Source organism: Zootermopsis nevadensis, unplaced genomic scaffold (assembly GCF_977971745.1).
Source record: "Zootermopsis nevadensis isolate Lab colony 2312 unplaced genomic scaffold, Znev_1.0 Znev_ptg000020l, whole genome shotgun sequence".
Lineage (NCBI taxonomy): Eukaryota > Metazoa > Arthropoda > Insecta > Blattodea > Termopsidae > Zootermopsis > Zootermopsis nevadensis.
The window spans coordinates 672,398-697,550 of NW_028259152.1; the positions used below are offsets into that span (position 1 = coordinate 672,398).

Below are 25,153 nucleotides of genomic sequence, written 5' to 3' on the forward strand. Positions count from 1 at the left end.
AAGGATTTTCTAAAGTCTAGTCTATTGATGATATGGCACGCTATTTTTCAGTACCTACTGATCCATAGAAATTCTTGTGCGGGGGGGGGGGGGGGGGGGGGGAAATTCCGAAATTCGATTTTCGAACACATATTCGGTCATTTTTACGCGCAGCTAAAGTTATGAAAGTTTCGTGTATTAGCCTCGCCATGTTTTTTGATGACGTGACTGCCCCGCAAGATAATATAGTCCGAGCAAAGTTAACAGACTCTAGGCTGCCATGAAGTCAACGGTTCCTTTAAAAAAGTAAAATTCTGCCGAACGCTCAAGCATTATTGCGCTATGCGTACATTTCCAAACTTGTCTGCAGTTTATTCCAAGTTCCCGCAGAAAAATACAGGCCTACACGTAAATATTAGACCTATCTGACTAGAATTTATTAAAAATCACTTCCGTAACAAATCGTAAAATTATCATATTTTCACGATAAACTCTACACGAAGAAGGGCGATAGGCTACTTCGTACTACAGTAACATTTCAGAAGACTACTTGTTTGATACGAATGTCGAATGATTTTTCTCAGACTCTGCAAATGAATTCTGGAATGGTATTTGAAGCAGCCATCGACTACACCTCCTTCCAAATCCCTGATGCGGTTTGTCACCCGAGAAGACGTTAGCACATTTTTTCACGATGAAATCTTCAAGAATTGCATTAAGTAATCATTACTTTGAGCAATGGTTAAGTTTTAAAAAAAAAATTGTGCCGTTACGAACTAAGGTTAACGATTTCAATCGATTCATTACAAAAATAAAAAGTTTAATCGTCGTCTCAGTCATGTTAAAATGAATATAGATTATTTCACGTGTATGAGACCAGTACCGCATTAAGTTTCAAGGTTAAATAAGAAATACCTCAAGAACTGAAGCAGCTTTTGTGACTCACTCCCCTGTGCTCCTTAAAACCGCAACCCCCTCGAAATATCGATCTGTCAGTGTCAACTAAACTCATGCTCCATGCTCACATGAGAAGGAATACCTGCTGAAGAAATATTAAAAGAATGTCCCGAGTCTTCTATTCCAAACAGCGCTGTTCTTTCAAACGTAAATGCGTTGAATAACTTCGTAGCTTTCAATGTTACGTTATGTTCCCGCCGCCATCCTTAGCAGTCTCATCCCTACCCCACATCACTTCCAGAACCTCCACTGCCATCCTCTGAAACAACCACAAACTTTAGTTTTTCCTTTGATCTCAGTTTGTATCTGATGGGAGGAAAGGGCCTTTTACCGATCAACAAGCATGCAGCACGAGACCAGAAAGTAAGGATTGTGGCACGGATAATGCGGTCTCTTTGTTGCGTTAGAAAGTAGAAATATTCTGGAATATCATTCCTTCACTCTTGGCTGTCATGTACTATCTTTTAACAAGTAAAAAAAATTTCGTTTTACATAAACTTAACACGGATCAAGAAACTCTAAAAAAAATTCCCTTCACCGAATCAACGAATTTCAGAATCACAAATAATTCCTCATTACCTTGGCGGGGCCACTCGTTCGGCTGATAAATTCAATTCTTTGTACTAATTCATAAAACCAGTGCATATTGTTCAATATTCTGCAATCTTATCGCATTCGACAAAACTTAAACGTAAAATACCACGACTCATTTATTAAAACTTCAACACAAAGCAGGTTTCTTCTTGTAGGATATGAGGTTTTCACGGTGGTGCGTCTGCAAATGGCTGTCTTCCGGGCTGATGCGCAGTTTAGTATGGTAAAAGTTCACCGACGTTTCAGAGATCCTTGCTGCCTCCATCATCCCCCTGATGATGGAGGCAGTAAGCACCTCTGAAACATCGGTGAACTACACGGAAGACAGCCATCTTCGTCCTCATACTTCACGAGAACGGTGTAGTAGCACCATTCATTACCGTCATATTAAACGTGTGGGATCGTAAACAAGAAGAAGGAACAAGCAATCCATGTTCATTAAAAACATCGTTTTGGAATCCGTCACGACCTTTGATCATGCCGCTGGTGAAGGCTGAAATGGTGACAGACGGTCGTAACTGGAGTATCAATGGAAATGAGTGGTGGATACACACGCACAAAGACGTGTTATGTGCAGACAAAGACCGACAGAGTGAGAAAGAGACATCTGACGTCTGCATACAAGAGCCTGTCTGTTATGAGACCCGTCACAGGCCACGATGATCCGTTTCATGCCTTTCCATTAGCACGGCTGATACGCAGAATAAAACTAGAAAGTTTATTTAAATACGAGTCTATTAATACACGTCTGTAGGAAGGGCCTGTATCTCCGACGTTCGTGATCTGCTTTTCAACTTACCATTCAAGGTTGTAGCTTACTACTAACTGGGTTACTAGTTCAGATATTTCCTTTCGAAATTCAACCAAACTTTACAGAAGCTAGATAAAGTTATGTTTCGCCTGTATTTTCAATGCGAAAGTTTTCAAGTTGACGAGATTTTGGAACTGCAATGGCGGTAGTAAAAAGGTTTCCCACGTGAGGAATTTACGGACGAGCAGCGCTGTCTTGTGGCCAGTAGATCAACCGCTTCCCATCTCTGACGTCATAGAAGGAAATTCATTTTACTAGCAGAAAATGCCACTTGAAATTCATCGGAAAATGATTGTGTACGTCTTCAACCATTACTATCTTTGTTCTATTCGTTTATCGCATTCCTCCATCATCCTTTTCAACCCAGAACAACATAGAAAAACGTCAGTGATACATACTACGTTATTTCAAACTTTTCATCACGCACATTATAACGATTACTTAAAACTCTCTAATGGTAGCAGCACTTGTAAAATATAACATTTTGCATCACAGCGGCTTCTTTGATAAATCCTAGGCGTATGTGAGAGCAAATAAATATGCATCACAGAAATCAAACATCAAATTCGTAAACGTAGTGTAGTGTCTATAGATTACAACTGAATTTCTTTGTCAAAGCAAGCTTCCCCCTGAAATAAATGCGCCCACAGGATGAACATATAAAAGTAAAATTCTCATATGGTTGCTATGTGTACTAAATCCAAGTAAATTATACATTTTTACCCGTGTTTAAGTAGAAAGAAATAAACTTATTCTTCCCAGTATACAAAAATTAAGACACTTTATGTAAGAAAGAAGGATCCGAACTAAGGTTTTATTTAAAACACCTTCATTATAACAGCCTCCTAATCACAGCTTCTTTCTTAACGAAAACTTGCAGATAAATTTAACATTTGGTCTCCGTTTCATTTCGCTTACGTAGCACGGCCTAGCGAACTCAGTAGCACTTCCGAAACCAAGCACGCAGCTGTACCCAGTGTTCTAAAGTTAATGTGTGACTCTATCGATTGGATGGATGCAGTTTTCCCACGACTCCCCTGATTACTTTAGTTCATTCCTACCTAACCTCACTACCTTTCCACTCTAACTCGCCTTAGTAGCTAGACTAGAAGATTGAAGATAAATTAGATCACCTCATTATCTTGAGGTAAGCCAAATCTACACTCGCCTGCTCTATCAACCAGTGATGTCCAAAGTGTGGGTAGCAGGCTAGTAGTGGCTCTCTATACGTAAAATTAAAACTTATCGCTTAAAATTAAAATAATATTATTCTGGTTAGTATCAATATAAATTTATATATTTCCCCTTCTCTCCTCCTCGACTCACCATTGACTAATTGTGTTATTAATATAATTGTATAAATTCTCCGATTTAATTTTCTTCTCCTTTTAATCCAAATGGCTTAATTTAATTTAATTATTATTACAAAGACATTGATGTATTCAGCAGCCCGTTGCCTTTAAGTGTAAACGTCCTCTGCAATCATGTAATTTTCTATAATATCTTTGTTGGTACCTTTGTAAGTTTGTTATTATTTCCTCTCTTGTGCTGAATTATTAGTTCATGTATTCTATTTTCAGAATCGTTCTTCGCTTATTTTACAAAAAAAAACAACTTATTACTTGAAAATAAACAAAGAATACAAAAATTAGCTACGCTAAGTTTACTGCTAATTAATAGGTTAATCAATTGGTCTTAGATGACAGCCAATCTAATATGCCCACGCTAAAAATATAATTCTCAAGAAGTTTGTATTTGTACCGTATTAACAGAACTATTAATTCCTTTGCTGTCCCTAAGACCAAGCGTAGAAGGGAAGATAATATTAAAAAGTCTTAAAGAAAAAAGGTTCAATAATGCGGACTGGGATTAATCTCGTTCAGAATAGGGCCCAGTAACATGATTTTGTGAACGTGATAATGAACATTTGGGTAAAACAAGAGATGGTTAATTTATTGACTAGCCGAATGACTACAAGCTTTTAAAGTCTGAATCTCCTCCATTAAATCTGTGGTAAGTATAATCTGAGACAGAATCATCAACTACCCACGTTGAGAGACATTCATAGTTAGGGTCCTATTACCCTCTGTTATTGACATTGAATTCTTGAAAGATGAATTGCCTTGTGTAAATCCCGTAAAACCATGACATAAGAGCGTCCTTATAGCCAAATGAACCACAGCTACTTCATGCCAACTCGTATTTTGACCATCAAATAATATTCACGTACACACGAAGTTAATAAAATGTTATCGGAATTGTTTGGAATTTTCTATATAAAAAATTAAAACTTTGGACACCACTGCACCCAGAATTACGGCTCCACCCTCTTCTGCATCAATCTTTGGATTTGAGCCTAAAATAAATTTTGGTTAATTTTCCAATTACTTCCGCTACAACATGAAATTACACCCCGTTGAGTTCTTAATCACTTGATAGTTTTCGCTTGGTATCTTACGGGTTTTTTTTTTTTTTGGAATCTCTCCAAATTTCAAAGTGCATAATAGGTGATATATACATTTATATATTGTCAATAAACAATTATGGTATAAAATGTGCGTGTTCAGATTTCTGACCCTCATTTCCAAGATCAGCGTAAACTATTCAGTAAAAAAACTTATTTCATCTATATTTGGACATAAATTAAACATTTGTTGTCCAATGTCATCGACGTTCATAACTCATTTGAGTAGCTGAATTGACAAAAACACTACTTGGAGTTACAACAGACCACAAGCCTTAATTATTTGTGTGTATGTTAAAATAAATTGCATTTCTTCATGCCATACTTTACAGTGGCCTCTGCAGAATACATCAACTAGTGTGTGTACGCGTGTAGAAACAATTTGGCTATAAATAATGTACACAGACGTCTCAATCTTTCGCTACAAGCAGACGCATAGAAATACGGAAAAGATATTATAATATCAAATAACGACGACAGAAAATACGTTACTACACCCTAGTTAAAAATACAAATCACTACAGATTTAAGAAAGTATTTTAATTAATAATAACAATAGTATGATTTATTTTGGACAATGTCAGTAGTTTGAAGTATAAAACAAAAGAAATCTACAAGATTCCGGAAGTTAGATTCTGCTTCCGTTTTCAAGTTAAAAAAAATAGAAGAGGGCAGATATCTTGTCTGTTGAGCCCCCTGGTTGAGCTAGCCTCAGACCTGGACCACTGGTGAAATTGTAGTGCAAATGGCAACGAACGTCGAATGAGAATCTTCGACCTACGTCGTATTTATCGAAGGAACTGATTAGCTTTATATTGAACGTTAATCTTTTCGATACCTTCAGAGCAAATTTTAATCCAGAGTGATAATTTTGAAATGAATACACCCCAAATCAATCTTTCTCTAGCTCTCAACATGAACAAATGTAATACGGTATGTTCAACCATGTTATGAAATGTTGAATGAATGACTAAGTGTACTCTTCCGAACATTGGTACTTTCAAACGTAACATGGGCAAACACAGTACAACCAGGATTCTGTAATATGATCCATCATGTACTACGTTTATGTGAGACACATAATAAACACCGCCTTCAACAATTTCTATATTTCCGGTTTCTTTCGAATACATCGTATCCTGTTTAAAACAAAACGCAGAAACAGTTCTATTCACCTATTCATTCCAACAAAGCTCTTTATAAAATCCTAATTTAAATTCCATGATATATCCTCTTTAAGCCAACAGTTTACACACCGCGCGTAACAATCACTGAAACTGGGTTGTTCCAGTGACCTTTACAGTCTCGCTACTGCAGCAGTGGGCTACATTTTCACCAGAACAGCGTCACAGAGTATGCTAATTGGTTCATTACTCATACCCAACATCGGGCGATGTTTGTAATTACGTGTCTGACGTAAACGACCAATTAACTGTAGCGACAAATCAGCGTGAAATGAACAATCGGTAAAAAACAAAATACTCGTAAAACTAAAAAATACTGTACCACTCCATCACATTCAATAAAGTGCTTCAGTTTCGCACAATTTACAATTTTTTCCAAATAAAGCTGAATACAAAAATAATGATAGCTATAATTATTTATCGAGAGAGTCGCGTTCATCAAGTGCAGTGTGAGGTTTAAAGCTCTTGCACTCCAACAAACATTGTCAGCAGACAGCATGCAAACAAGTTACGTCTGTGATTGTATTTTCTCGTTAGAAATGGAAAGCGGAATACAACGTTTGCAAGTGTCGACTTGGATCTAACCACGTCATTAGACTAACTTCAGCTACCGCCAAGGCAAGTGTTCAGAATGTGCATAAGCAATAACACGACGTAGCTTGAAATTTTACTACAAGTCATTTGTAAGAACAATTAAAAATCGGCTGGTGTCATTTTAACAATACTTCTGAAGGCAGCTTCATTTTCTGTTTCAAAATCTGCTAAAAGATTTTCTCCATACCTCGATCTCTCTTTGAGAAAGTGCCTATTCTACCGAAGTCCTCGACGTCTTGGACCCTGCAAACTACAGTAATTTGTAGCTTCTGGATAAGTTTATTAAACCTACAACAAAAACTGTTTATAAACTTTTAGAAACAGTGCCAGGAGGGGTTTCTTCACCCCTTGGTCCAACGGGATAACTATTTAAGACTTGAGGTTCTCACAGCGGTGAGTATGAAGATTTCCGTCTTCTGGGTTGTTGCGCTGTGTAGTCTGAAGACAGAAATCTTCATACTCAATCGCCCTGATGATGGAGGCAGTATGACATCTGAAACGTTGGTAAACATCGACCAGACTACACAGCGCAACAACCCAGAAGACAGAAATCTTCATACTCAATCGCCCTGATGATGGAGGCAGTATGACCTCTGAAACGTTGGTTAACATCGACAAGATTACACAGCGCAACAACCCAGAAGACGGAAATATTCGGGATAACTATTATTAGCCCGAGGTATGAACAAATTTGGATCACCTTACCCCCAGATGAAACATGGATGAATATGGAGCAGAAATGGAATGATACTGACATGGAAAATCCGAAGAACTCCGATGAAAACCCTTACCAATGCCGCCTTGTCCACCACAAATCAGACAAGAACTGATCTGGGAGCGAATCCAAGCCTCAAGGGTGAGAAACCGGCGACTAACCACCTGAGCTATTGTACAGTCCATGTTTATGTTTAAGCTCCACGCATACCAACTATTTCAAGAACAAAAAGTCTGCTCCATCAGACGCTTTATAATTTGTAATTCTCACAACATAACACGCGTATTAGGGCGATAAACCATTAAAAAAAACAGTCTCCATCTTCAGAGTAACTTTTTCCAAAACTTGGTACCTACGCAGAAGTCCATACAAATTTGAAGACATGCAAAAAAAACGTAGAATTGGGGACCAGCTCACAAGCTTCGTAATAGACAAATGCATAAAGAAAAATACAGTTACATATCCTGACCTTGGGCAGGATTCAAACCCGATTACCCAGAACGACGCTGAAATGTTAGTTGCGTCGGGATATTTCGGAGACACGTGTGTTACTTGTGCGTTCCACTCTGGTGCACTGCCGCTAACGAGTAATCAGGGCAGACTCGCAGAGACAAGGACAGATAGCCATAAGAGTCCCAGAGCAGCGGGTCATTGATTAAAGTCAATACCTACATCTCAGAGCTCAAGGGTCGGTTTCGTCTTCTTGACTCAACAACTTGCTCGTTGTCTTTCCAGTTCAGTTATTTTTTTGTTTGTTCTGGTACGTTCCTTTCTTTCATTACCTTCTTATTTGTGTTCCAACAGTTCACATTTTTATGTAACCGTTTTTATTCCTTAGAGCGAGATTTCATTACCTGGTTACAAACTACTGTAAGAAAATGCTTAGACCATAAAAGATGTAATGTACAGCTGACCACTGTGCTGTAAGATATATTGGAGTCAGAGTATAAATAGGCCAATAGTAGACAACGTATTCTGCTAAAAGTTTGACAGCGTTTCAGAGGTCTTTGCTGCCACCGTCATCAGAACCTCATCTCCTTGATGGTAGAGACAGCAAGGATCTCTGAAACGTCGGAAAACTTCTACCAGATTACATGTCGCAACAACCCAGAAGATAGCAATCTTTGTACTTATCACCGTGAGAACCCCAAATCCTTCTACAATTTTCGAAATTAAATTCAGTACACCGTACATGGTAATTCCTGTATCTCATTCAAAGGTAAATAAATAACCTCTACAGTTAATCGTTAGATAAATTGCGACATACATACAAGTTAAGATGTTGTAAATATAACAAATAAATGAACACATCGAAAATATATGTTCGGAAATCAGATATTTTATCAGTTAGTGACGGTCGCATTCAGTTCGAAACACATGATTGGGTGGGAAGTTAGCATCACGCTCCGGTTACCATTAACCTAAGGAAATATCGCCGGTTAAGCAGAAACGATAAAGCGGCCGAGATGTGTTTAGAACACGGTGAACAGAAAATCCGAGTTCCCACAATAAAATCTCTAATACCGATGCTGTGAACACAGAGCTGGCTTATTTCATAACACTGTTACCGGTTATATGGAGTAAACTGTAAATAACGATTTTCCCTTGAGTTACTATTTTCCCTACTTTACCCCAATTCGATAATAACTCTATTTTCTTTACTCAATGGTTTCTAAAAACTTACGAAAAGTCGAAATAAAGCGGTTAAAATATTTCCTACACATAAACATTTTAATTTAAAAAAAACATGCGTAGTGAAACACAAATGAAAATACTGAGACAGCATCTCAACATGGAATAATTTCAAAATGTGACTCTGTCGTGTTGAAAAGTAATAAGGGAATAACTTAGTGCATGGATGTTTGTAAAGGTTGATACACGTGATTCGGAACCAACTACTTTAATGCAGACTGCCTGTGTACCTTTGTATTAACTCACTAATAACACATCAGATGCTAGGCGTCGCGGCGCCATGACGAAGCGACGTCACAAACTCACTTATCAAATTGCCCTACAAACTTCGCTAGCAAGCGCTTACAGTGAGGTCCGACTGGGAGGAACAGAATAGGATTTCCTGGTGCCGTAGTGAGGTTTACACTAGCTCGTAAAAGCTGCCGATCTCCTCAGTATTTAAAGCTGCCTTAATTAAAGCGAAATTGAAAGTTTTTAACGTCTTTGAATTTAAACTTCCCTTTCAGATTATCTGTAACTGTTATTTGTTAGACAGCAATGCTGTATGACTTGAAAAGTTCAGACGCACTGAAAATATCAGTCCTTACTCTCGTTTATTAGAACTAAGCATCTATTGTCTCAGACGAATTGTAAACTCCTTTACCGGACATTGCCAAAAGTCATAACAAAATTATGCGACTGAGGAATACTAAAATTTCTGTGTCCTAAAGCCTCACATGCTATAAAAAAATACAATTACTGAACACCCGCTCTAAACTGGGTCCATGAAAATATAATTCCCTGGTGGTCTCCTTAACAATTCCAAAATGAAAATTATATCGAAATTAACATTGATAAAAGCGTAACTGTAATCTCAATGTTCTACATTAACCCTTTGAAGTCGAAGATCGTCTGATTAATATGTAAGAATTCAGTCCGTACCACAAAGAAAACACACCACTTCACCGTTACAAAGATCAACTACAGAAATAATCGCCTTTTATTCTAACAACGATACGAAATCCCCTTACGTACAAAACACAGAGTTACTGACTGTTAAAGAAGGTGGTATATAAAGTTACCACTGAGCTTTAAAGCGTTAACCGGTTTTCGAAGAGTGGCATAGCTCCTTCCCCCCTGCTTTAACGTGCGATGTGACTTTCTATCTATCTTAATATTCGTAACAGTGTAGTGTAGCGCAGAATTTGATTTGTTGCGTATTTTGAAAGATAAGTAAACAAATTATATTGTATTACACGCATAGGTTACATCAACTCATAAGCTGACATCAATGTCTATCCTTTTGTTATTAAGACTTTCTTTGCTGGGTAAATTTTGGTGAAGATAACGCCCTTTTCCATTCTGTCTCAGAGATTTCAGGAGCAATTTGAATTCGAACCCCCCCCCCCCCCATCCCGCCGCCATTACCTTAAATTGGTGGTAATCACCACTTTTCTGCACTGCAACGTGGATTTCGCTCGTTTCTGGATCACCGCTAACCCAGCATTCAACGGACGATTTAAGAACGCCATTAACAGCGAGGGATTAATTCGGAGTGGAGCCTGCGATGTAAAACGTACAAGTCGTCATTAAAGAAATCCAGGCTTGTTCCAGTTTACACTTGGTCCCTTTATGCGTAAGGACGAACGTGCGCCGATAAGACTGCACGAGACACGAGGGAATTTTCTATTGTCCCTTCCAAGCAGTCGCTACGATTATTTATCGTATTACCTGGAGCCTGTCATTTAGTTTAACCTGATTGCCTGTTTCACATCTCAGCTGATACCCACTGCCACTTCTTGGCTGCCCAGTTTTCTATTTCCCTAATGACTGATTCTAGTGCGTATGACGAATGAAGAAGAGAATACTGGAGGAACTGCGATTAAATGTAGGTGAGGAAGAAAGTGAGAGACACACATACAAAAGAGAAAGTTCTCGTTTATGAATGACAGAAGCAATTTGATTCCTTCATCATCTTCAACGACGCTTATTGTGAATACAAACGGCGACAAGATGTTGCCTCTTGCTGTGGGGTCAGTAGGGTCAGGTTCCTATCATTACACTTTGCATTATCCACATGGAGCACAATTCTCGTTAACAAGCTAATAGTCTCTTAGCTGGTCTCCAAATTCTCCTACTTTTTTGGAACCCTAAGGATTAACGCCGTGTTTACGAAAGTCAGCCAATGATCACTGTCCTTAATCAATTGAATTCAGTTCACAAAACCATATTCCATTTCTTTGTCACTTTTAATATTATCCTCTCACCTACGCCTACATTTCTCTAGTGGTCTCTTCCTTTCGGGTTTCACCCCCTAAAATGTATACATTCTTCGTATTTCGCATTCGTACTAAATGCCCAGCCCATTTTATCCCATTGATTTAATCACTCTTTGGTTATTTGGTGAACAGTACAATTAAGAAAATAACTGTGATTGTTATATATTCCCGCATGTAAAAAGTACGATATTAATTGTTAACTGGCGAGGGTAAATTGTTTTCTGTGACTAGAATGGACTGTTACAATTCCAGCGCGATTTTTTAAGTTGGCATTAGCATTCAAGTGAAGACGACATGCATACGCGCAGCGTAACTGAACTAACCTAACCTGCTCTTACCAGTGTGTACGATTAAGCAACCGGACAGATCTTCAGCACTTCAAGACTGCGCTGGGCTCAATCAATTCGCTTCTTAACATGAACACTGATGCAAATGTCCCACCGCAAAAACATTAACTTACTTCCACAATGCGACACGACCACATAAAATCACGAACAAATATTTTTCTTTTGTGTGGGCGGAATTTTTGATAATTATTCCACAGTAGAGCGGTGAACAGTTCAGAAGCCGAAGGTTGGACTGAATAAACAGCAGTTTAATCCACACAGAATGTCCGTCATTTAATCTTCTATTAAATGGTAAATCGGATCAGAGGATGTTTAGTGGTTGATCAGTTTTTGATCAAATTAACTGGGGTATGTAAAACAATGGAACACAGCACCGGTGTTGGCTTGTTCACGGGTTCGTGGAAAGCTTTGATCAGTCTAAAGCTCTGTTATCAAGTCAACACATAGGACAACGTAACACATCAACAAATTAATAAATCAACTGCAACACGGCTATAAACAAAGTGTTTACAGAGAGCCTGCTTCTATTCAGATTTAACGGTTCTGCGTTAGGATTTTTAATCATGTTATCTTACAAATTCTGATTAACTTTTTGGAACAGCATATATAATTGGACAATTAATGTCCACATTTCATAGACAACCCAACAACTAGCCACATGCGAGGTTGATTTATGAGATGAATAACAGCATCCCAGGATGAAGAATGTGTCTTTGTGTGTATCTGCAGAAAACTGGTAAACTGTCATGACACGCAACATTAAGAGCTGAAGATAGAGACAATGTAGGATTTAAGGTTCTCAAGGCAGCGAGTATGAAGATGGCTGTCTTCTGGATTGTAACGCTACACAATCTGGTACAAGTTTACCAACTTTTCAAAGGTATTTGCAGCCTGCATTATAGCCCTGATGATGAGTAAGTTTTTCTTCCGAAATCTACACGGAAACAACCCCAAAAAATCGTGATTCTCATGCATTTGATTTCTATTGTGCATGGCCCGACTTAAGACTATTGGTTCTTCCGTAAAACGAAATCGGACCGCGAGACAGATACATATGTGAAACAGTTCCTAGAGAAACTGGAATTTATTTCATGTATTTAAAAACACGCCACAACTCAGCCATCAATTAAAAACGGAGGATAAAGAATAAGTATAAGAAAATATATTAAGGGAGCACTGTTTTTGTTTGTGTTTATTATTCTAATGGGGCCAGAGGCGAATAACAAAGGCACGACAGTAGACATTTTGACTGAGAATGGTAAAATAAAAGATGTTGTAAAGAGAACGGAGAGTGATATCACCCTCTGCGTGCCTCCCACAGGACCTGAATCATCCTGCCTCAACCACAAAGCAAACAGTGACGATGATAAATAGATGCTAACGACGAATTACGTCTTTAAGCTACAGGGTGGTTGATTTTGGAGTACTGTTCAGGTAATTACCTGAAGTTACCAGAAGAAACACTTCTTCTCCCTTTCTTCGGTACATTCTCATTGTCTGAGATGATTAATTCATTACATCATTAGCATCTCCACGACAAAGAAACTGATAATTCTAATACATTACAAAATGTTTCGTTTAAAAATTAATTATTTCATTCTCTGTCATGATTTCGCCAGAAGAATAAAGCCTATTTCAAGATTAACATACATTTCTTAATTAATAGAAAAACATTTTTCGAGCTAATTGGTAATTTTTAGGTACCAATAATCATATTATTTGACATCAATTAGGGAATTCGGGGTAATGCTAGGCCCATTTCTTTCCTACCTAGACATACAGGTATGTCTATGTTTAATAGCACAATAAATTACAACCGAATAAAATTTGTACGATACTCATTTGTTCCAGATAGAGCCTATTTCCGCAAAGATCATAGTACAGATATTATTCTGCGCAGTCACATGTCATTTTTTCTTTTAAACCCTTGAATATAACAAGGAAAATAGTTGACGTAAAATTTGTAGATCATAATGAGATACATATATTTATGTATATGTCATTGTTTTGTACGAAAGCCCGGTTCTTCAGAAAAAAATACAGTCGCCCTGATGACGGAGGCAGTATGACCTCTGAAACGTTGGTAAACATCGACCAGACTACACAGCGCAATAACCCAGAAGACAGAAATCTTCATACTCATCGCCCTGATGACGGAGGCAGTATTACCTCTGAAACGTTGGTTAGCATCGACCAGACTACACAGCGCAACAACCCAGAAGACAGAAATCTTCATACTCATCGCCCTGATGACGGAGGCAGTATGACCTCTGAAACGTCGGTAAACGTCTATCAGACTACACAGCGCAACAACCCAGAAGACAGAAATCTTCATACTCTGATGACGGAGGCAGTATGACCTCTGAAACGTCGGTAAACGTCTATCAGACTACACAGCGCAACAACCCAGAAGACAGAAATCTTCATACTCTGATGACGGAGGCAGTATGACCTCTGAAACGTCGGTAAACGTCTATCAGATTACACAGCGCAACAACCCAGAAGACAGAAATCTTCATACTCACCGCTGTGAAAACCTCAAATCTTACACAGCAGAGTGTTTGCTTACGTCACACACAAGTAGACACAAGTCAGCAAACAGAATGAGAATTGTACGCAGTTCTTGCTATAGTTCTGCAGCGATCACGTATAATCACACTCTCAACAAGCAGCAATAATGACGACTTGAAGAGTTGCCCCTCACAGCATGAGAACCGTGGATAAAGACTTCCACGGCTTGAGAAAAAACGGCAGCGAGCGACCCTTGACACCTTGAATGATAATCCAGAAGTCCGCTTTCACCTTACATGGACACTTGATCTGCTTGTTTCATCCTGGGGGTGTAAGATCAAACAACTTTGCTGAAACATAGCAGAGACACGAGAGACACAGGGGTCAGTACGACAAGACCTCGGTATGCTGATAACTGTCTACTGGAATGTTACACCAAGTAGTCATGTAGTAGAAACTGCCCAACGTTTCAGACATCCTTACTGCCTCACTCATCAGGGTGATGAATCATAATGATAAATGCGAGATAAAGTTTTTCTTTATTCGTTTCTATCTGAACATGACATCCATCTACCTCTCGCTACAGCTCAGTTCTGGGCAGCTTAGCATAACTGCACTATATATGTCTTCTGTACGCTTTTAGTGCTGTATTTAGTATGGATATAATTAATTAGTTCTGCGTCAGAAATGCAAGTTTACTGCCCCGATGTAATCCCGCATTAAATTAGGTTATCCAGTATTTCGACAAGATTAGTCTTCAGACAAGGCTATTATCTACCAGGACGAATTTTGCAGAATTTTTATGGGCATTTACAACAGAAGATATCAAACAATCATAACTACACTCATTCACCGTATAAATAAATTTTATGAGTTCACCTAAACCTGAGACCCTGACTCTTAAGATATGTACGTCTTCCTTATAATCAAACCACCCCCCTAATTATTTCTACGCACACATTCACAAAAAAGAAGGTTTAAAAACTGCATGACGTTCACCCTCAGACTCGATCCACTCAGCATCCCCTAATTCTCAATACGTACTGGCACTTGAGGGACGCAAAGGGCGAATTTACAGCAAATCCATACGCGTTATACGAAGGGAATAAAGGGTGAAGCAGGAATATGATTTCCCCAATGACTATTATTTAATTGTGAGCGTCAGACTTAATAATATTTCCATCAATTTATCTTTCTTCTGTGTACTCAAACATTATGGGGGAGAAAGAACTTTCCGAAGTGGCCCGTTTCAACATCTGCCACAAAGAGTTACTAGGATTAGGTGGGATTTCTATGGAGATTCCAGCTGTGGTAGAAATACTGGTTTGTTACTGTAGTGGTATTAAAGACATGGTCCATGAGTTTGCGTATACACTAAGCCAGACTCTTCCTCGCCTAATGCTTAGTTTATTTTACTTTTTTAAAAATGAAATGCCTCACTGAACCCTCTAAAACATTTGATCCAAATTATTTCGACCTATGGAAAATGAACCAACCAACTCCATGGCGCAGAGATGATCCTGAAAACCTAATAATCGTTACACCAGTCAAGAAACTTCCTGGCTTCTGTGGAAGCCCATGCTTCCTCGTTTTAAAGGTCAGCCATTGGATCAAATGCTGAGCCACATGAATCCAATCCACATCCCACATAAAATATCCATTTTAATATTATCATCCCACCTATTCATACGTATCCCAAGTGTTATTACCCTTTAGGTTTAACAAATAACATTTTGACCGCATGTCTCATGTCTTTCGTGCATTCAACATGCCTTGCCCATCTCATCTTAGCTGAACTGCTTTATCGATCTTAATTTGATCGCTTTTAATAATATTCAGTGATGGACCCAAATTACGAAATCCCCTCCCCTCCAATTGGTCGGCCAGATTACTTCCTCTCTTAAGTCAAAACAGGCCTATAGCCCATTCCTTGCTACTTTCTTATTTAAGACTGCATTTTAGTTACAAGACATGAAGGTATATTTATTTCTTCACAATTATATTAAATCTGAATTACGGTACAGTGAAAATAACTTTTATTATATTATATTGTATTGTAGTCTACCACAAATAACACGCACGGTCTGGGTTCCTATTAACGAAAGAAGTATATTTAAGTAGCTCTCTGTATAATAGGCGGTAGGAACTGTGACCACTGTGGACAGTGTCATATAGAAGTCGACCCTGCCAAAATTGGTGGATTCCCAGCGAAATAAAAGTGCTGAGTGGCAACATATAAGCCTGAAGAAACCAATGGAATTGTGGTTTTCAGAAGCGGTTATTCTGGTGAGGCACTGAATAAAGAGTATAAAATTACTTTGAGAACGACGCAACGGGAATTCTACAAGACGCAAACACCTTATATCTAGATTTGGCCAGCAACTACTAATTTAATAACATGCAAATACTCGTCTGGTCTGGTAGAGTGAACAAGAGAGTCATTAGTATGCTCATAATTTATTAAATCGTAATGATATAGGTAACGCAGAATTTATTACACGTTCATAAGCATGAAGATTAAACTCTCTATTCGTTTAGCAAGAATAACTACGCTCAGGCCGCTGAGCCAAATTGCAGTGATTAGGAAAAGGAGTTTTCCTTTGTAGCCGTAACCATGCATCTTCCGCGGCTGGTTGAGGAACGAAAGCCAGAACATTAGCGTGGAAGATCGATTCATTGGGGACGTATAAGTTATAATAATTCTACAAGCACAAGGCAGCTGAATGTAAGGGTTTAGATAGGGGTTACTTCGAAAAGAACAGAGCGCAGAAAACACTAGTCCCTCAATTAAATTAGTTACAGAAATAAACTTATACAATAAATACGCCTATATTTCCACTTCAGTAATGTATTCTCAAATAAGTGAATAGCTACATTTGAAACTTAAGATATTAGAGAAACTTGGTAACGGATTTAAATGAAGCCAGCTTCTCATGCAAAAGAAAACACAATATCATTTTAAAAATAGTCATAAAAATGTTAGTTGGCTGAAGTTGTTGGAAACTTACCGAAATGTAAGTATAAAACATTTTGGTAAAATGTAAAAACCTGTAAGTTAAATGAACCTCTGTTCTCGTGAATAAAATCATAAACTCTTTCAGTTTATTGTTCTATATCTGGTAAGATTTAAAACTGGTAAAGGGATATCAGATGTTTTCAGAATGGCACATACAAATGAGCCCTAAAAAAGGGTACAGGATGTTTATCTACCTACACGTCCACACGGTGTCACTACCCAGAAGACCAACATCGACATTTTAAACTTCTGTTCTAGACCCAAAGACAACAATTCACCATTAAAATGATCACCGTGTGAGTAAAATGCAGAGTTAATGTTATATCGGGTGGTACATATGGCTACCACTGTAATGTGAAAAATTTGTTCTTTCGGACATTGTAACAGAAAATCTATCATAAGGCCCAGCAGATAGGTTTCTGTCGTCTTCTTCCTCTCTTATCACATGTCTAAAGCAGGATATAGCTTTCGAAACGTCGTTATCTCGTAATTAAGACAAAGGACGAAGCCCAAAATTGCTTGTTACACAAACATTCTCATATTTATTCGGGGAGAAATTCATTTGAAAATACGGCCAAAACCTACAACTCGTGGAAACAACTGTAAAAACCGTATTTCGGTACGCCCTTGTGACAGAAGACAAAAAATCCCTTTTCAAAACACGAGACAAAGTAATAATAAAGTTAACACTTTTCAGTAAAACGTATACGTATCTAAACCAAGAGTAACAATGTATCCAATTACTGTAACGTAATCCAATTGTAAACGAATTAAGTCCATTCAACAAAACAGTGAGTGGCTACAACCAGTCCTGTTACAGTAAAGATTCGCTCCTCCACACACCACCACTGCAGGAACGGAACCCGGTGTCTGCACTAATCCCATTACGAATCCAAACAAAGTTCTCCTCACGCCGACCGACCGACTCCTGGCAGAAAGCCATCAGTTTTGTTTCTCCCCACTTCGACTCCTTCCTTCCTTCCATCCATCCATCCACCAGGATACCGGGATCATCTCGACACTTGCAAACTCCCGGTACGACGAACTTACCGTCGGCTGCAAACCACTCACTAACATGCTGAAATTCAGGCGACTTGTTTCCTGAGACTTAAGGTTCACAGGATTTGTCTTACAGGGTGCAATGCAGTGTGGACTTATGGATACCAAACTCCAGGAAGAAAAATCCTGAGACGCTACAGAAAAAATTATATTATTAAAGTTTCATTGCTATGTTCGTAACAGCCAGCCACCAGTCCCTACCCCAAACCCACACCTTCCAAACACATTAATTTCCTTAAGACCGATTTTAATACTGTCCTCCGATCTAAGCCTAGGTCTTCCCGTTAGTCTCTTCCCTTCAGAATTTTTAACCAAAACTTTGTACGCATTCCCCATCTCCAAGTGCGTTCTGCATGACCCGCCCATATTATTCATCTTACAAATTACGAAGTTAGTTATTGTAGAGCACAAATCGTCCTCCTGTCAATTCTCTCAGTTCATAATCGCAAATTAATCTGAATAAGGGCATGGCGCGTAAAGTCTTGAATGTTCTATACACTCCATTACTCTTTTTCATTCAGCAAATATATAAATAACTACATCACAAGATTTTCAAAGCACAGCCCAAAGACTCAACACCTTTAACACCAAAAAGACGTCATTAAACACAATCCTGAGACAGTTCCATCTACCAAACTCAAAACATATAATCTTAACACATATCTTAACGTTTTAATCCCATTTCATTTTTGATCTTCTATTTGGGCATTTTACAAGAGGGTCTCCCCAGCAAAATTCTGAATGTTGTCCTGGTCTCCGCAATCCTAGTCACATACCTAACCCATCTTAGCTTTCCAGATTTTACTTAAGACTAACGTCGTGTGTGATTATTATTATTAATAGTGTTCTGTCTGACGACAGGTCCATATGAACAGGATCCTTCCATCCTTTTCTCGGACTGGGACCTGTTCATATACGTTCTTGGCAGATGATCCAGAAGTGGTTTGCCATTGCCTTCTTCTGTGTGTGAATGGAGTAATTGTTGGGATGCCACGGAGAAACCGGGGAAGAAGCCCCCGGAGGAAAACTCCGTGTTGCCTAGACCACGGCCTTGCCCAACACAAGTTATAAATTCGGGCACCGCCGGGAATCGAACCCGAGACCCCAGGATTACAAGGCCAGCGTTCTAACCGCTAGACCACCGTGGCTCTATTCGTGTGTGATATCAAGAATTAAAACAAACATTATGTTATTTTTAATCACGCTAATAAATGACTGTATAACATTCCAAACCACTACCAATTTTGGAGCCCAGTCTGTAATTTCTGATGTACGAGTTGCAAACACAGAAGCTGAAACCAGTTTCATTTCTCCTCAAGAATGAACAGAAAATACATCAGTTTAAATCGTGCGAAAATTCAGAAAAATATTTTTTTTTTTTTTTTCCCCTCGCTGCCTTCCCTGGTTTCGTACACGATTCAGTTTTCACACCAGACGAAAAGTATCCGCGAACAAAACCTTCGTATGACGACAACTTCATCTGAAATTCCGTTTGTTCACGTGAGAACAAATCCACGTGTTTGTATTCTCGTAGCATACGACCTTTCAACATATCGCCGATGCAAGAGTTGCCTGGGTCATTAAGAATGACCTTTCAGTCTAGTGTTCTTTCAACGGTAGAAAGATTGTTCGGACTGACATTCGAATTGTGAAACTTGCTATAATATTTACCATAGCAATCATAAGCTACGTGACTCTTCTTAAGGCATCCCTTAGGTTTTATATAGAACTGGTTTTTAATCACACAATTTTTCAATACAATTTATATGCTGGTTCCCAAACCCCGCGAAGTATCTAATATGGTAGGATTTGAGGTTCTCACGGCGATGATAACGAAGATGGCTGTTGTCTGGTTTGTAGCGCAGTGTAGTCTGGTAGAAGTTTACCATCATCAGGGTGATTCGCCCTGATGACTGAGACAGCAATCACATCTAAGACGTCTACCAAGCTACACAGCGCTACAACCCAGAAGACAGCCATCTCCTGAAAAAGCAAAACTATCTCAGCCGACCACTTAATTCAAGAGGGGCACGGAAATTTCTTATTTCGGAAACGTTTCCGATACGAGGTGCGATCGGAAAGTTTCAAGACTGCGCCTATAAAAACCCGTACACTTATCTCAGGTATTAAATTCATCCATCACCCTCGAAGTAGTTCCCCTGGGAGTGAACACAACGATCCCAGCGCCGCTGCCAATCCTGGAAGCATCCCTGGAAATCTTTCTTTGTCAGCCTGTCAAGCACCATCTGTGATTCTGCCTGAATCTCTTCTATCGTCTCAAATCTCCTTCCCTTTAGCTGAATTTTCATCTTTGGGAAGAGGAAGAAGTCACACGGAGCTTAGAAAGGAAGTTGGGGTCGGTTCTTGCAAGATCTTTGAGCTCCTGACAAACGAGAAGTGGATTCTGCTTCTGGTCCTCAGACAGGATGCGTCGCATGTGGAGTTCTTCCTTTAGAATCAGCTGACAGGTCCCATAGCCTATCCCAACAATGTCGCACAAGTCGTTGATGGTACGACGTCGATCTTCGTGAATGGCCTGCCGAATCTTCGTAACATTTTCGGGCGTTGTGCTCGAAGATGGTCGTCCAGAACGCTCGTCATCATCGACAGAGGTTCGGCCATTTTTAAAACGTGAATGCCACACAAAAGTTTGTGCACGACCCATTGCGGACTCCCCAAATGCTTGCTTTAGCATTTCATAGGTTTCCGTAGCCGTTTTGGCGAGTCTTTGGCAAGAGATTCGTATTATGCATATGAATCTTCTACCATATATTTACGAAAATATATAGGGTTTATTGAACTCGGTGTACCTAAATAGCGGAAGAAGTACTCGTCAAATGTAGCAAACGTGTCCGACCTCGCTGCTGACATGAAGTATCGATTAGATTGCTCAAATAGCGTTACGAAATGAAGATCCTACAAATGGAGAAATGATTATCATCAAAACGTCATAAATTACATTTATTACAGGACCGGATGGACTTCCGTATTTTCTTTGGATCAAAAGACATAATTTTTTCGACTTTTTATTAAAATCTGAGAATTTTGTCACGCGATTAGTGTTACGTGCTATACGTGCAAAATGACTGCAAAAGGATGTAATATTGCAGAAATCGAGACAAGCACGTATTTCGGATTCAGTAGTGTTCAATGGTTTCAAAATAAAACCATACATGTTTTCTAACCAGTAGAATATTATCGAGACCTCAACGTTGAGAAGTGTTCCTTTCTTTCCGTCTTCTAGTAAAAATATGGTAAAAGAACAGAATGTCTATCTGCTTGTCTCCTGGTTGAACCAGCCTCAAACCACGAAGCAACGAACACTGACAAATTCAATACCATCAGAATTCACCTTCGTGTTGTATTTTGTTTCCTACTTTGACTTTAGACGTTCAAGATTGTCTCCAGCGATTTCCCTGCAGTAGCAAAGTGTCTCTGACCCAGAAGTCCGCAAGCAACTTCCATAACTCTCTGTGTCAGGTGGAACTACTACCAGCTCAAATCCTGCAACAGGACTGGAGATGTGTTGTTAATCGCTTACTGTGAAATTTTCCTCTCGTATCCAATCCACAGATTTTATTTTCTGTTAGATTACTCGGTAGGCCTACAACGTACCTCCAGGGTTGGTCCGATGAGAAAGATTCTCCTTGGTGCTTGCAAAACAAATTGGATTATCCTTGTGAGCTGAAATCCCCTCCCCATGCGTGACCACTTGGGAGACACAAGACAGTAGATTCTGTGGTAGTCTCAAGAGGAGGAAACACGTGAACACTATCGGAGAAGATGGGATGCAAAGTCAGTCTACCGTTTGTAAGCCAAAGCTCCAGGCCTTCCTCAGTTCCTGCATGACCAACCAACTCCATTGAACTAACCCTTTCTTGAGAAGCCAACAGTCATTCACCTAGTCAAGATATTTCCTTCTTTTGTGAAACAAGAAGGCTTATTACCGTTTCTATAGAAGACCACCCCTGGTCCGTATGAAGAGTCTGATGTATCCAGTCCACATTCCCACACCACATTTATTTAAATACATAATTTGACATTATCATCCCATCTGCGTCTAAGTCTTTCAAATGTTATCTCCTTCCAGGTTTTCCGACTATCATTTTATATTATTTTCTCGTCATTCACATGCATATCGCCTATTTAAATAATTTAAAACCTAATAGATGGTCATCATTGAGTTTTCGATATCGAAACTGGAAGAATTTCTGAGAAAATAATTACATATTTCTCTGTACAACACAGAAATGTATAAATATATTTATAATATATATAAAATATATAAAAAGCCTTCTACTGTCAAGTAGTCAGGGCAGTCGAAGCAGTCTTGCAGGTACACGAAGTCAAACCACGCCGTAGCGTTGAAGCGCCTTCAGCTATCTAGTGCATGCCCACTGGAGGAACGAAATTGCATTGAGGTTAATAACACAGACCGGACCCGTACAGAGCAGAACCCACTACTTGGTCACTCCAGGAGGGTTGCAAGCGAAGCAGAGAGGTATCTTCGCCCCTTCAGAGTAGCTCTGCATAATTGAGTTGTGGGACGCTGAGGGAAACAGGAAATAAGAGACAAAGATGCAGTCGTCCTTACCGACGCGTACAACGAATATCATTTCTAGAGGCTTCCGAGACACCCATACCATCTCTGAGTTTGGTTAAAGTATTTTTGTCACAAATGGACGGAAACATGAGGTGTTCTTCGCTCGCGCTAGAGCGTGAAGAACACCTAAAAAAACGAGACGCACAAGTCACAAGAAGTATATAAAACGACGGTAAAAATGTATGAGAACTAGATATGACAGTCAGGGCACAAAAGGGAACACACGTTACAGTTTGACACTGACGTGGACGTATCCTATCTCAAGTAGAGGAGGCCAACAGTGAATGTTATTATTATATTGACGTATAAAAGGTAGAAAAAAGAGCCATATTTATTAAGTACAGGGTAGAAAATTCAATAATCATACAATCCTCAAAGCTGGTTTTTGCAGCACTGCTCCTAGAAGATGTAAGAAATTATAACTATAAGTTCGTTGCTTAAAATAGAATAAATTACACCAGATCTCAGGCTAGAAAAATTGGGGGGGGGGGCGGCAAACAGATAGGCTGTTTTTTTTCTCATTTTTTACCTGAAGACGGAAGCAGAATTTAGCGTCCAAAACGTTGTAGATTTATTATTTTACAGTTCAGACAACGGCCAAAGTCTAAAAGAACAAATTCATATATTATAACGCAGCATCGTCAGAGGCCTTCAGACTTAAAATAAATATTTCCTAATGTAAAGATGTGCCTTAAGCATCCCATTTAGAAATATTAATTAGGTAGCAGAGGACATCGTCAGAAGCCTCTACATTTCCGGCCGTAAGTTCATTCTTAATACGACTCTATAAAAGGTGTCACCTTTGCTGTAAAAAGATACATCACTTTCTCTACTAAGATATATTATAAAAGATAATTTGGTAGTGTAATTTATACTGACTGCATTAACGATGTTAAATCACATAAAAATAAGCATAACTCCAACTAGTATCTTCCGGTAAGGTTCTTTCGTTAAAGGTACGTGACACTAACAACTATTTGGCCAATTAGCGTAAAATATTTGTGACAAGTACATCAGACATGCCATTTAACATGTAATGATTTAAACTATTTAATGTAGAATTAGAGAAAGCAAATTTTTCGGCCATAAAATAAAGTTTCTTCACATTCTGCCTTACAAAACAAACAGATATTTTGATGAAGATTTCCGTCTTCTGGGTTGTTGCGCTGTGTAGTCTGGTCGATGATATTTATCGCCCTGATGACGGAGGCAGTATGACCTCTGAAACGTTGGTTAACATCGACCAGACTACACAGCGCAACAACCCAGAAGACGGAAATCTTCATACTCACCGCTGTGGGAACCTCAAGTCTTACATAGATATTTTGATGCCCTTCTTGTGAATAAATAAAACGTTTCAGAGGAACATACTGCGTCCATCTTCAGGGATGAAGGTGGAAGCAGTGTATTCTTCCAAAAACTTTATATATGCCTAGAAATACAACGACGTTACTGCCAAGACGACAGATATCTAAACCTTCACCTCTGTTTAAACCTTAAATCTCACGAACAGTTTTGATGGCAAACTACAGAATCAGTCTAACACTAATCAAGATTACACCTCAGACTTACCCAGTTCAAGGGCGTGACATCTCAGGTCACGAATAAGCAGGATGGTGACAAAGTAGTACAAGGAGACCATGAACAGAGTCCATGTTGTTGTGGTGGTAGAAGTTGTGGTCGCAGTCGTTGTTGTTGCTATGTTGGTAGGCATGGCAACCACCGTCATTATCACGCACCAGGCTTCATGGCAACTCACGCACGTCTCATACGTACGCACACACTTAACGTATAAAAACAACGTATAAATAAATGTGAATTCTATCCGATTCACGCGCCAATAATGTTCCGCACGCAGGCTTGTAGCAGCGGAAATGAAATCCACACGGAAGAAGTTACGAAACTACTTCTGTACTGTTACGTTACACTTAACTCGATAAAATTTAAAAGAACAGGTCGTTGTTTTAATAGTGGTACTACCGTATTCAGTTTCCACGTCGAAAACTTTACCTACAGACATCAAAGCACACACGCACAATTTTCAAGATCCACTTGTCAACATCAAGTTCCCTAACACCGCACAAACTAACAAGTTACCTCGCTTTTCTATGTGACACTCGTCTCAGTAAAATTATATTAGTTCGTTATACAGTATTAAAGTTTAACAAGTTCTAGTCAGTAGAATGTTCTATTAAAAGCCCTCGGATTTAGGCAGCCAGCTTCGGTGAACCACACGTAGTGCATATCAAAATGTCTTTTCATCCTACAGCTGTACTGAATTAACCGTACTTAGGGTCTTTGATGTCTGAAAGAGCCCTCATGGGAGCACAGAAATGGGGTTTCTAAACGGAGAACGTATGGCCAAGAAC

General features: G+C 39.1%; 1 protein-coding gene across 4 annotated transcripts in view; it reads right to left on the bottom strand.

Annotated features, from left to right (window-relative positions):
• Ddr (discoidin domain-containing receptor 2) overlaps positions 1–25,013 on the bottom strand; it is a 140,632-nt gene extending 115,619 nt beyond the window's left edge. For all 4 annotated transcript variants that reach the window (XM_087351861.1, XM_087351860.1, XM_087351859.1 and 1 more), the window contains exon 1: positions 24,357–25,013. In XM_087351861.1, the coding sequence (XP_087207987.1) occupies positions 24,357–24,513 (157 nt within the window). In that variant the 5' untranslated portion in view covers positions 24,514–25,013. The remainder of the gene's footprint in view (positions 1–24,356) is intronic.
• Positions 25,014–25,153: the final 140 nt, after the last annotated feature.